The 13,174-nt window shown below is 35.7% G+C and overlaps 1 protein-coding gene across 1 annotated transcript in view; it reads left to right on the top strand.

The window, feature by feature from the left end:
- Positions 1-13,174, top strand: part of LRPPRC (leucine rich pentatricopeptide repeat containing) — a 99,479-nt gene that overhangs the window by 81,603 nt on the left and 4,702 nt on the right. Inside the window, exons 31-36 of the mRNA XM_027555143.1 lie at positions 3,144-3,232; positions 6,837-7,041; positions 8,831-8,970; positions 9,099-9,214; positions 11,632-11,706; positions 12,892-12,976. Coding sequence (XP_027410944.1) covers positions 3,144-3,232; positions 6,837-7,041; positions 8,831-8,970; positions 9,099-9,214; positions 11,632-11,706; positions 12,892-12,976 — 710 coding nt within the window. The remainder of the gene's footprint in view (positions 1-3,143; positions 3,233-6,836; positions 7,042-8,830; positions 8,971-9,098; positions 9,215-11,631; positions 11,707-12,891; positions 12,977-13,174) is intronic.

The following is a 13,174-nucleotide window of genomic DNA, read 5'->3' as shown; positions in this document are numbered from 1 at the left end:
GATGGCTTCCCCATGTAGTTGTGTGAGCCAAAGAGAATCCTAGGTGCAAAGCTTTCGAATGCCCAGAGGCACTTAATCTAGGAATCTGCGCACATCCTTTTCCTTGAACCAATAAAATGTTGTATCTAACTATGAATAATTGTAAGGATTGTGTCTTGGGTTAGATCTGCATTGGGTAGTTTTGAAAATACCTCTGGACTGGGAATTCAGAAGTGGAAGTTAGAGTTCCAGTTCTCTGTTACTAAAGGAATGTCCTGTAACTTCCCTCCATTGGTTTCCTGGTTTATTACCAACATTCCACTAGGTCATCTTTTCTACTTCCAGCTCTGCATCAGTGATCAGAATGAAACAGAATTGTTGCCTTTTTTTTTTAGAGCCATCATTACTTTAATATGATCTGGCCAAATGAGCTACTGTAGCAAGTGGCTGTACCCCTAGTATTTTTCTGGCACTATTACTCTCACATTACTCCATAAATAGCAGTCTCTTATAGTTCCCTACATGATGCCACTTGTTCATTCTTAAGAACGGTTGTTTCCCTGTTGAACTAATGCAGTCATTGTTTTTGCTATACCTTTGCTGTCTCTAATGTGTTACAGATTCACTTGACTACTTACTAATGAGATTTCTTCAGTTTTATTAAGAAGGTTATTTAACCTTCCCAACAAGTAATGAAACCTCAAGTAACAAATGCCTTTAAAATTTTTGAAAGAATGATGTTCTTTCATTTTTAGTTAGAAATACATTTCTTCGTGTTCCAAAAAAAAATTTAGGTATAGTGAATTTTTTCAGAGGAGGGGAACTACTTATTCATAAATCAGTAAGGGTTATATAAACTGTTATTTTAAATCTTTGTTAACACTGAACTGTAGAGTTATGAAATTTGAGAATCATGTGGTGATAGCTCTGCTTTATCTTTGGAGAATAGCACTTTATTTTCTTTTGTTCCTACTAGCTTATTTATTCTGTCTAAAAATAATGTTAAATCAATCACTGATGCTTTTTACTGGATTGGCCAGTTTTTGTTATCCAAAGTAAGATAAATTCTGATCACTGCCTAATGCCCCACACGCATGTTATGTAAGTACAATCCATAGACCAGTCTTTGCTTTGAAATCTCTAAGATGAAACTTTCCCTGTAATATTATCTTCTTTGGTTAAGACAGATTAACTTTTGCAGATGATTGTGAGTTAAAAGATTGATACCCTTTTCTCTCTGTGATTTTTTTTCCTTTATTTTGGCAGCTCTAAAAATTAAAATATCTATAGTTCTGTGCTGTCCAATCCAGTAGCCACTAGCTATAACTGCCCACTTAAATTTAAATTACTGAAATTAAATATAATTAAAGTTTCCATTTCTCCACCACAGTAGCCAGGTAGCCACATGTTACTTGTGGCTACCCTATTGGGTGACATGAATAAGAAATATTCTCATCATCACAGTAAGTTTGATCTGACATCTCTACTAGATTTTTTTTCCGAAAGGAAAGATCATAATTAAGAATCAGAAGTAAACTTCTCTTATTTTGTTCTATTAGTGAATCCGTCGCAAAGTTATCAGTATGCTTTGTAGTTTTCTCCCTTTGTCAGTTTGAAACATTTTGGTTGTGATTGGTCAGTTTCTATATGTAAAACGTGTATGTATTCAGCATATAATAGACCTGGGGAGAGTTTTCTTCCTGTTTATCCCCAATTTCAAATTTGTATTGAATACATACCTTCTTGAGATAGGAAGAAATTATTAAAAGAAAAATATTCTGTGTTTTGAGATTTTCAAAAGGTTTGACATCAAGTGTGGTGTCAGAAGTTTTGTTACCTTGTGGTTTTAATGAATTTTAGTTAATATTTTCACGTAAGTATCGTATAATACATGTAATAATGTTGGCATAAGAAGTGAGGTTAATTTTAATAGTGTCTCCTTGTTTATTTAATCATGCTAGAGATTGAGAACGTAAATCCTTTATTTTCTGCAGTTTATAGTCTCATGCACGAGTTGTTGACTTAAGAGCTTTGACAGATGGGACAAAGGAAACAAGTCGAACTGAGCAGTGGGTGCTTTGGTGGGATTAAGAGGATCGTCGGGGGAATAAGAAAATCCTGCACCCGGGAACTGCAGGGGGGATCCCCAGAGGCTGGAAGTGACTGAGAGGATGGGCACATCACGGTGTTCTGGAGGATTTTCTTGGGATTGATGAGAATAATTTAGCAGTGACCCTGCTTTTCTCGCAATCTGCTCAGCTTAGATGTTCGTGTCGGCAGGCCAAAGTTGTTAGCAGCCAGACCATCACTGAGCTTGAGAAGGCAAATGGCAGCAATTGCTTTTGCTCCTTCTGACCTTTGGAGATTTCCTAATCAGGAGATGAACCCCAGGGGCATTAAGGAAGCTGAAATTTCAATACAGGTGATACACACACTGTGTAGCAAACAGATCATCTCTGGCTAGGGTTTTTTTTTTCCTTCTTTTTATTAAATCATGTAGGTTTTAGTCATAAGTAAAGCAAGTTTTTGCCCTTGAGTTTTAAAAAGTTGGGGGATTTCAAACTTAAGGCTGGGACAAGATTATGTGAAATCTTACATTTTACTGTAACCGTGGTTTTAGTTCTGCAGTAGGTTCACCTTTAAAAACTATGTATCTAGATGACAGAAATTTGAAAATTAATCAACTGAATGAGATGGTGCTAATAATACGCTTTAGTTTATATTTAAAATATAAAGTGCTGAAAATAAATGTTCATTTTTGTTGCCGAAAGACTAGTTTTACATTTTATAAATTACGGTGAGTGTCGGAAAAAAAGGAAAAAGTATCCCGCTTAGGATACAGTAGAACAATGCAGGGCATGCAGTTATTTTAGTCATCTAATATGTCAGCATTCAAGAATCTGAACCGATTGTTTAAAAAAAATCTTGTACTTTGTTTCTTTTGTTGCTCATTTCCAACTTTGTCATCTGTCAGAATGCAAAAAAAAATTATCCTTCTATAACCATTGACAGGATAACACAAAAGCTGTCTCCAGGTCGATATTTTGCAGCAATATTTTTAACATACGAACAGTAGTTTTTATAATTTCACCTTGGTGCTCAACCATTTATTATCGTATCAGAAGCATGTCAGTAATTCCTTTCTAAATGTCTGCTTCTTTTAGCGCTGAGACCCACATCAAGGGCTTCACACTGAACGATGCTGCCAACAGCCTCCTCATCATAACGCAAGTTAGGCGGGATTATTTGAAAGGTATGTCACAATGCTTGACCTTTACGTCACATTAATGCCTCTGCAGATTTTTCTTGTAACGCCCTTCGAATACTTGGATAAAGGAGTCCATTTAGCAAATTACCTGCTTATCAAGAGCCTTTTGTGGTAGCTGAGAGACGTAAATTACTGTACATGCATTTATAATACAGCTTGAATGTGAATGTACTTGTCATTTGACCACTTAGTCCAGTTTCCATTCCATTTAACACAAGATGGGTTTTCTTAAGATGAATCACAGCTCTTCAGACATGCAAAATTTGTGTTCCAGAACAAGAGAAAGTACAGGCTTTCAAGTGCGTTAAAATTCACAGCACAAGTCATTTTTTGCTTTGGAAATTAACATACTTTAGAGCATCTGAAACAATTCCCAGCAGTTGTTTCTTGCATATTGTGTTGGTTGTGTGTGAGATAGCAAATGAGTTAAATTGAGTGTTAAATGTGTGGGATTGTGCACCAAATGATTATAATATTGATTTTTAAAACTTAATCTAATACTTTTTTAATAGTTCATAATACTAACAGCAGTAAGATACCATGTTTATTTGGAGTTTGGAGTTTTTAAATGAATATTAAGAGGATAATACCAGAGAAATTGGAGATGACTTTGGGGAGGATTGGGACATGGGGCCATTTGCTTGGCAGAGGCTATTTATGGGTTTGCAAAGGGATGGATATGGATGGGATGGGCTTATGAATGAGCTCCCAAGGGGGAAAAATGATGATTCTCTTAATTTAGATAAGCATCTGTTCATATTTAATTTTATGTTTGAATTTTAGCCAAAAACCACAGTTTTTGCCGATGTAGCAAAACCTACTTAGGAACTCTTTAAGGAAGGTTGAAACAGCTTTTTAACTGTTGAATATATATATTACCTAGTTTTCTCTTCAGTCTGTGAGAATGGTGTTATTCTTCACTTGCATGCTTATAATAGAATTTCACATCTCTGAAAGTTGCTGTCTAATTGTGCAGCTTTAATGTTACCTGTAATGCCTAGATGTATTAGACTATATGGATGTCTTCCTAATTAGTGAGGACTGAGTATGTAAGCGATGATTTCTGCCTTTGCAGAATTGCTGCTTCAGTATTCTATAGGCAGGACCAGCACATTAAACAGCCCAGCCTTTAGTCATAATGGAGTGTTTAAGGTTTGCTATTAAAACTTTAAAAGCTTTCATTTTCAGTAGCAAAGGCTTTTGGGCAAGTTGCTTTTAAACGCAGAAATGATAAACAAGTTTTTTCTACTTTTTGTATTTTTATTTTATTTTTTGGCCATTACACACAGCATTTGGACTCTTAAGTTCCCAACCAGGGATCGAACCCCATGCCTGCTGCAGTGGGAGTGTGGAGTCTTAACTACTGGACCACCAGGGAAGTCCCTGATAAACAATTTTAAAACATCAAAAAATTAAATTTTCTCCCCATATCAATAAGCTCATTTTTGTAAAAAGCTTATATTTCTGTAGACATAGAGATCAGGATAAAATACTTTTTTTAATTTCAAGAGGTTGCTTTTTGAGCAGAATCTGATCAATGTTTAATTGACTGCTACCCTACTTGTATGTTAGGTTATCCTGTGAAAACAACAAGAAACTGATATAATTTCACATCTGTTTTCATCTGTTCAGTTGGAGACTGACTGAGAGCAGAAGTCATGAGCCCGCTTTCCGTGCCTCCCACCGACTGATAACCTCCAATGGTCACTGTCAAGGGCAGGATGGTGTTGGCACTATCCATATTACCTTAGTTGTGCTCCATGGCTGACTATAGCTCCCAGTTAAAAAAAAAAAATTTCAGGTTTCTTTTTTTCAATTCCATCTAAAGCAGGAAGAAGAATAAAGCCAATTCAGTCTTAATCTAATTTAACTAGCTTATGCTGTTGTGGAATATTAATAGCTGATACATCAGAACTTGGCAATATAATGAGTATTACTCGGGGCAGAGGGTGTGCATGGGAACCACTTTTGATGTCTCAGAAGTCATGAATTGTACAGAAGGCAAATTCTGTATGGGAATATGATTTCAGTTCCAAGGTCTCCTGCTTCCTTTGGGTAGACATATGGTGATCTGTTCTCGAGCCTTCACTCTTTGACACACATGCGCATCTGTAGATGCAAGCTCCAGTGTGGTTAAGTTCTTGGGTTGGTGTCTAACAGTATGACCTTAAAAAAACGAAGGAAATTATTTATCCGTACCTTAGTTTCCCACATATAAATTCGGTACCTCAGAAGGTTAGTTGTGAGTGTGACTGCTTGATCTGTGTCTGGAGTGTAGAAAATGCTCAACACACGTAATAAAAACTTGATAAATGCTAGTTACTATCATCAACATGATTATCGTAACTGTTATTTGATCTACTTGTAGGAAGAGCCCTCTTAGCTGACAGTATTGCTGGCTAATATGAATATTCCAAAGTTGATTATCTGTGTATGACCACCAGTTAAGAAGATTTTATCAAGCCTATTTTCTATAGATAAAATTTTTTATTTCCTGTGTGTTGATATGTATCTGTAAAATTTTACTGAATATACCTTTTAACCTTTTTTTCCCTTTCCCCATTTAAGAATCACTGATTTAAAGTATAGATTTGGAGTAACAATAAATTTTTTATTCAGTAATATAAATTTGTGATGTCTTTGATCGTGTCACTTTTAATAGTGTGTTTAATTATTACCGTTTCCCTATTCTTCTGTTAATGATGGACTGTTCTTATTTGGAAAGCTGCTTTGAGAGTCTTAGTTTTGTGTAGGTTGCATTGCCTTAATTGCTAGAGAGCCATGAAGTTTTCTTCGGTAGCAGTGATTGTTATGTTAAGTATTACATGTTCCCTCCAGTCCACCACGTATTTAGTTTAATTATTTTGCTACTCTGGCACTTAAGTGAGTAACTCAGAAGGATATTCCATATTTATCCATAATCAAATACTTGTAAGTTTGATATTAAAAAAACAAACTCCCGTGGAGAGTCTCCCTGGGAACCTGATAAGGTTTCTTTTCTCTGAAAAATCAGTGCAAGAAAATATCCGCATGGTATTTAATCATGTAAAATAAATTTGTCTCTGTGTGAGCTGAATGTTCCAGGTTGGCTGTTCATCTTGTATGATCAAACCTTTTTGGATTAGAAAGAGATACTGTTTTCAAGAAAGAATCTTTGGGATATTAGAAGATTTTTGATAATCATGAATCTTTGGAGTGTAATAAAATCTGGGGAAGTGTGAATGCGGGTAAAAGTTACATAGTTTTGGAAAGTCTGTAATTTTTTAAATTCTTCCTTATTTATATTTCTCTAAACTTGTCAACTTCCTTGAAATTTGTCACTAAATGTTATCCCTGAATGGAAGCTGCTTTCTACCAGTAACATTTGCATTTTCTGTGTGACTTAAAGAAGACATTTCTCTGGTCTATGATATAGTCAAATAATTTTTTTTTCAAATTTCACATAGAGTATTAATATTTAATATAGAATAAAAGTATTCATAGCTTTTTGTGTATAGTCATTGGGTGCTCATATTTAAAAGCTAGTTCTCAAACTGTATTGTCAGTACATTTCATATAAGAAAAACTGTCGCCTGCTTTTCTATTATAGATGCTCTGACAACACTAAAAACAGCCTTAGATCTGGACCAGATACCATCTCGATTAGCAGTGACCCGCCTTATTCAGGCATGTGCCCTGAAGGGTGATACAGAAAGCGTACAGGACATTCAGAAGTTGGTAAATGGACTCGAGGATTCAATTGGACTTTCTCGTATGGTTTTCATCAATAACATTGCTTTAGCACAAATAAAGAAGTGAGTATCTTCAAACTTTCTTTTCTTTCACTGTACACACTGGAAGGAACATTATCTCAAATACCACCTTTTAAAAACTAGGCAGGCTATTAGAAACCGTGTCAACTGTAGAGAAAATAGTGTGTCAGTTGCTGCTTATTTTATAATTGTCAGGGAATAATTTTGTGTTACAAAATATGTTTTAGCTGTAAATTAAATCGTAAACAACATTGATCAAAATTTTCAAATTCATAAAATTTGCCCCACAGTTGGTAACTTTCCTCACTCATACATGCCAGGCCCTTGTTGAAACACTTCTTTACGAAAGTGAAAAATAAGTTCATTCGAATGTCAGCAACACTTGACAGTGACACTCTGCCAGAACATCATGAAATGGGGGGCCCAGCAAGCTCGTTAAAAACACGCCTTTCTCTTTTGTCCACTCTCCTGTTCATCCACCCCTGTCAACACACACCCACACAGAGGGAGGTATTTACAGGTGATTCTCTTACCACCATTTCTAGATTGCTTATTGAGAATCACTATTCTAGAAATAAATAAGAACTTGATTTTTATTAGCCTCACTGGTGAAGTTAAAGATTCATGTGGGTAACTATGAAATTGACATTCTGCATGCTTTTAGGGAAAAAAATATTCGTTAGCAATTACTCTTACATACAGGTAATGGCTTGTGATACTGAAATGTCTTATTGGCTTTCATGGGGTTTTTGTTTTTTCCTCTTTCTTTGGACAGAAGTTGTTTGGTTTTTCCCCCTTTTAAAACTGTTTCCCCATATAGAACTTTTAACTTTACCTTTAGTAAGAAAATGTGATTATTATTTTAAGTTAGAAAATTCCAGAAAATTATTTAAGAAAGATCTGGATGAATTTTAAATGTTACATTAAATGTTAAATGTTAAATAATCAGAGTTTTATATGATGTGGAGATGTTTTTATTAACTATCAAATATAATTGACTATTAAATAATTCTCTAACTAAAACCCTTAAGAAAAATTTATTGTAATGGGGTTCATTTTAAGAGAATTCTTGTTTCAGGTGATAATTCCAACATAAAATTGATTATTTGGATTTGGAGTACCATACCATAAACTGTAAAGTATCAGTTAAAGAGCACCTTAACCAAAAAGTTAGTCATAAAGATACTTTTCATCATAAGTTGTTTAATAAGGCCATGTAATTAATTTTTTAAGAATGAAGTATGAAGATACTTTGTTCAGAGGACTTGGATATAAATTGAATATTTTTCGAATGTTGTATATCACCTGAAAAGAACAAATTGTTGTGACTGTGGGTTGAGAGACCTGAAAATGTACCTTTTGCAGAATCATCAGCAATGTTAAGAATCCTGAGATTAACATTATCTTTATTACTTCATGCAGTAGTAACCAGTTATAGATTATAACGCCAAAGTATAAAGTATAAAAGATTTCATTTCATATCCAAACAGCTGCAAAAACAAAACTTTGAAATACAGTAATTTTTTAAGTTACTGTCTTTAATTCTTCTGTATATAGTTGGTTGTTCTTTTCTCTAGAGCAGTGTTTTAAAATAAGCAGCTGCTTCAGTTGTTTGTCGCAGCATAAAGCACCCCGTGATTGCCTTTGCCATGTAAATGTAATTTGGTTCAACTTGTATAATGTTTTTTATCTGGTTAATTATAAATATATTGTCTTTTTTTCCCCTAAAGTGCTTGCATGTGTAAATACTAAATTACCTGTACTGAAACTGCCTGTGATGTTAATATAAAAGCAAATATTTCTTTATAATTTATTTTACTTTCTTTTACAGTAATAACATAGATGTTGCAATAGAAAGCATTGAAAATATGCTTACTTCAGAGAACCAAACCGTGGACCCTCAGTACTTTGGCTTGGCATACTTATTCCGAAAAGTCATAGAGGGACAGTTGGAACCAGCACTTGAAAAGAGTAAGTTAGCTCTTCTGGTAGGAGAGCAAAGAAGCACTTTCTCTAGCCTGTCTGGACTGACTGTCTTTGGTGAGTGAGTTATACCATTGTTTAAATGAAAGATTTTTCTTGTCCTTTTTTTTTTCCAGTAAGCATCATGGTGGAGAGATTGGCCAATCAGTTTGCAGTTTACAAACCTGTAACTGATCTTTTCCTTCAGCTTGTGGATTCAGGCAAGGTGGATGATGCCAGAGCTCTCCTGCAGGTAATGACCCGGAGCAGTGAGGCTTTGTGACTTGTGTGAAGTCAGCTGAGAAATTACTAGGGTTGGGTATGTGGTGGAAGACCGAAAGTGAAGTGCAGCACTGCTAGCACGTTTAAATTCAGTGTGAATCAAGGTTACCTGACAAGGACTGGATTGTATGTTACAGCTTGCTGGTTTTAAAGATGCCACATTGGACTAGAAATGTCTTTAGAGTTAAATGGGGGTGGAAAGAGACATGTTTTGCCAAAATGATTTAAAGACAAATGTTTCAGTGCAGATAGGTATTGCAAAACAGTTCCTTTGGTTTCCTAGTTTAATTTCTCTAGCGCTCTAAATACTGTGCGTCACCATGGCAACACAGTTTGCAAACAAAAAGTAGGAAATGTTTGCTTTTCAAGTACTGCTTCTCTTGAATACTCAAACACTCTTGGTGCCTTATTCAAGATTTATTAAGAGTCAAATTTGCTTTCTATTCACTTGTGTGTCACAGACACATTAAATGACAAATGCAGGTCTCTGTGGCCCGCACTCTCAGTTAAATTAGCAATTTTCAGGGAAGGAGACAACTGCATTCATGCCATTTTAACAGCACTAAATATAAAGCCGCGCCAAGTGCCGACAGAACGGTGGGTGATCGGAGCTGCCACTGGTAATGTACACAAACAGGCACCGCCAGGGAGCCCCTTCCCAGCAGGTGGCAGTCAAACAGTCACCGTGATCCCGCCAACGGCTGTGTTTGTGTAGACTCCCTGTGTCAAATTGAGGCCTGGGACCAATTTCTGATAGTAAATAGTATTACATTCACTTGTGTTTTTGCTAGCTGTGACACATCTTAGGTAGCAGATAGGGAAGGAGAAAGTGAACTCACCTGCTTGTGATCCTGAAGGGTCATCCAGTTCGAGAGTGGAATCCAAGCCATTTGTAAAAGGAATTCCTAAGAAATTTCTCTGTGTTAACAGTTTTGTGAAAAGTATAAATTGGCACTGCCTCTAAGGCTTTTTTTCCTTTTGTTCCTGGAGAGACAGAAATTCCAATTATTTGAGAATTTTCTTGTTTACTTTTTTTTTTTCCCCTTAAAAAAATTTTTTTTGAAACAGAAATGGCAATTTATAATGGGGATTCAAGAATCTTTTCATTGTTCTATCTTCTTGCCTTCTGTGTTAAAAGCTTTATCTTGAAAAGAGTAAATTCTCATGTTTTATCTTTGTATGGTACATACCTAAGTGTACCTACTCAGGTATATGCATGTCTAGCTGAGTATTCATTCAGCTGTGACACATTATTACAATAGCTCTTTAGAAAGATGCACTTGGTATTTCATTTACAAGCTTTTTCTGAGCCATGGTCATCAAGGCTCTACTTAGTAGCCCAGGGTGGGAGGCACTGGGGATGTGATGGCCGCCCTCAGAGCTGCATGTGCCCGCAGCAGCCTGTCCAGAGCGCTTTATGGCAGCCAAGTGCTGCTGCAACAGCATCGTCTTTGCATGTTTGTTCCTTCAATAGACTGTGGTTTCAGATGGTAAGCCCTTCACCCATTCTTTACCTGCCTGCCAAACAGTTAAAGATTATTCTTACTGTAGTGAAGAATGCCTTGTTCACAGATGTCGAAAGCATCCGTTTATAGTGTAAATGTTCTGTGTGTCCCCAAAGTTCTTTTTATACTAGTCGTTTTAGTATTGACAATGTTTTAAAGCTTTGAAAGAGCAATGTGCTTTTAGAAACTTAAGAGAATGACATCTGCGATGAATGTAAACTAAAATATTGTCTTGCCATATTTGATTTTACTATAGCATCTAAGATGGGATAGACACTTGATTTAGCTGGTCTGTCATATAAACTTTTTTTTTTTTGAGTTTAACTTTTGTCTCTTTCTCAAGCACTGGCTGTCTGTTGCAATGAAAGCCTTTTATAAAATAGAGAGATTGAAATCAGTCCTTTTGTATGCATAAGTGTAGGTAATTATACTTTAAAGAGAACTTGCTTTGTACATTTTAATTTTTATAAAGAAACGAGCAGTTATCTCCCTGACACCTTATTAAATGTATAATTAACCTTATGATCCCTAGCTCACTTGTGAATGCTTGGCAGTATAATTGGAGAGGCATAGTGTTTCTTTTTTCCCTCTTTCTTTGCAGTCCTAAACCTTATTCTGTGGTTGTTGAAGCATTAGTTTAATTTTTCCCTTTTCTTTTTAAACAAACTTTATACTTGCGGTGCCGAGGACAACATTCACAAAAGCTTGGCAGAGCTTGCACTTGTTTTCTTTTTTTGCTTTGAAACAATCGGTTGACTATTAGGCCTTCCTGTTAGTAATGACACATTACTATATTATTGTGAACTGTCTTAATTGGAAATATTCACCTTGGTCCCCTTGTTTATCAAAACCGTCACTTACTGAATAATGTTTCAATTTGTAGAGGTGTGGTGCAATCGCTGAACAAATCCCGATTCTCTTGGTGTTCTGTATTAGGAATTCTCAGAGATCAGGAAAGGTAAGGTGCTGTACTTGCTGCCAAGGCAATAATGCTATGAGCTAGTCTTGCTCAAAGGTGTTGAGTACCGTAGAAGAGCTTTTTGATTCAGGACCTTTTCTAAAAACGTTACAGAGATTGAACACTTGCTGGCCTGAACTTGTTTACTTTTTATATTGATCAGAGTCAATTCTGGCTCCTTGGTTGTGTTGGAAATGCAAAACAGGTTCTTGCAGTGCATTGAGCCCCAAGAAAGGACCCTTAGGAATAAATGTAAGAGATACGAATCCCATTGCTTGGGTCGCTGGGTGAGTTTCAAGAGCGCAGAGCCTGAGGGAGCTGCCTGCTCCAGAGCGCCTCCTGTCAGGTCACTCAGGGAGAAACCGCGAGGTGGAGGAGCTCTTTAGCTTATTTATACTAAAAGTGTGTGTGTGTGTATGAAACAGAACCAAGTCTTATTGATGTTTATTTTAAAAAAAGAAAAAGAATAAAAGCATATTTCAAAACTGTCCTTTTAGATTTGATTTTACCTGTGAGTGGGCCCCAGAAACCCTGTTTTTAGGTTATTGGGCACATTATAAAGTTCTAAACTGAGCACCAATTGTAATGTTTGTTTTATGTGAAACATTTAGGTTGTTTCCAACTCTGGAAACTAATTTTCCTTAATTTTCACATAAACACACTTTTCAAAAGAAAAATATTTACCTAATTGCACTTTTCTCTCTGACTCATGTATTTAGTTACAGCAGGCATCGTTTAGGAAGTATTGAGTTGCCCTTTTTTTCCTTTCTATGAGATTATATAAAATGATGTATATTTACATATAACCTACCACTGTAACCTGTAATAACCTGTAAATGTTAAATCATCCCTAGATTACTGACAATACCTAATACAATGTAAATGCTATGTAAATATTTGCTGGCAACCAGCAAATTCAATATTTGCATTTTTGGACTTTCTAGAATTTTTTTTTTTCTTCTGAATATTTTTGGTCCAGGGTTGGTTAAATCCACAGACTTGGAACCCACAGGTAACAGAGGGGCTAACTATACTAAGAGATACAAAAGGGAAATAGTCCATTAAATTGAGTACGCAGTTCTACTGTATTATTGTTAAGTTTTTATGATATAATGTCCATATATCAGTGTCATATTTCACTGTTCTTTTGAATTGTGGTGGTGATACCTATACTTAATTTCCTAGGCACCAGTTATGAAGTCTTTGTTAGAATTGATTCCTGAATTAATTGACAAGGAAGAAGCATACTCTTGCCTCATGAAAAGCTATGGTAATGTCTTCATGTAACTGCATTATTTAAGTGATTTAAATATTTGTAGTATAGTCAACAAGTCTTCAGCTCAAAAGCAGTAATCCTGAGTATCAGATAATTGCTTATGGTATAAATTTATTTAGCCTTAGGATATGTTTTAAAACTATATTTAAGGGGGTTCCCTGGTGGCTCAGTGGTAAAGGATTTGCCAGGCAA

The sequence above is a fragment of the Bos indicus x Bos taurus genome, chromosome 11 (genome assembly GCF_003369695.1).
Source record: "Bos indicus x Bos taurus breed Angus x Brahman F1 hybrid chromosome 11, Bos_hybrid_MaternalHap_v2.0, whole genome shotgun sequence".
NCBI lineage: Eukaryota > Metazoa > Chordata > Mammalia > Artiodactyla > Bovidae > Bos > Bos indicus x Bos taurus.
The sequence above is the reverse complement of the archived record's forward strand: the minus strand, read 5'-3'. Positions and strand labels throughout refer to the sequence as shown.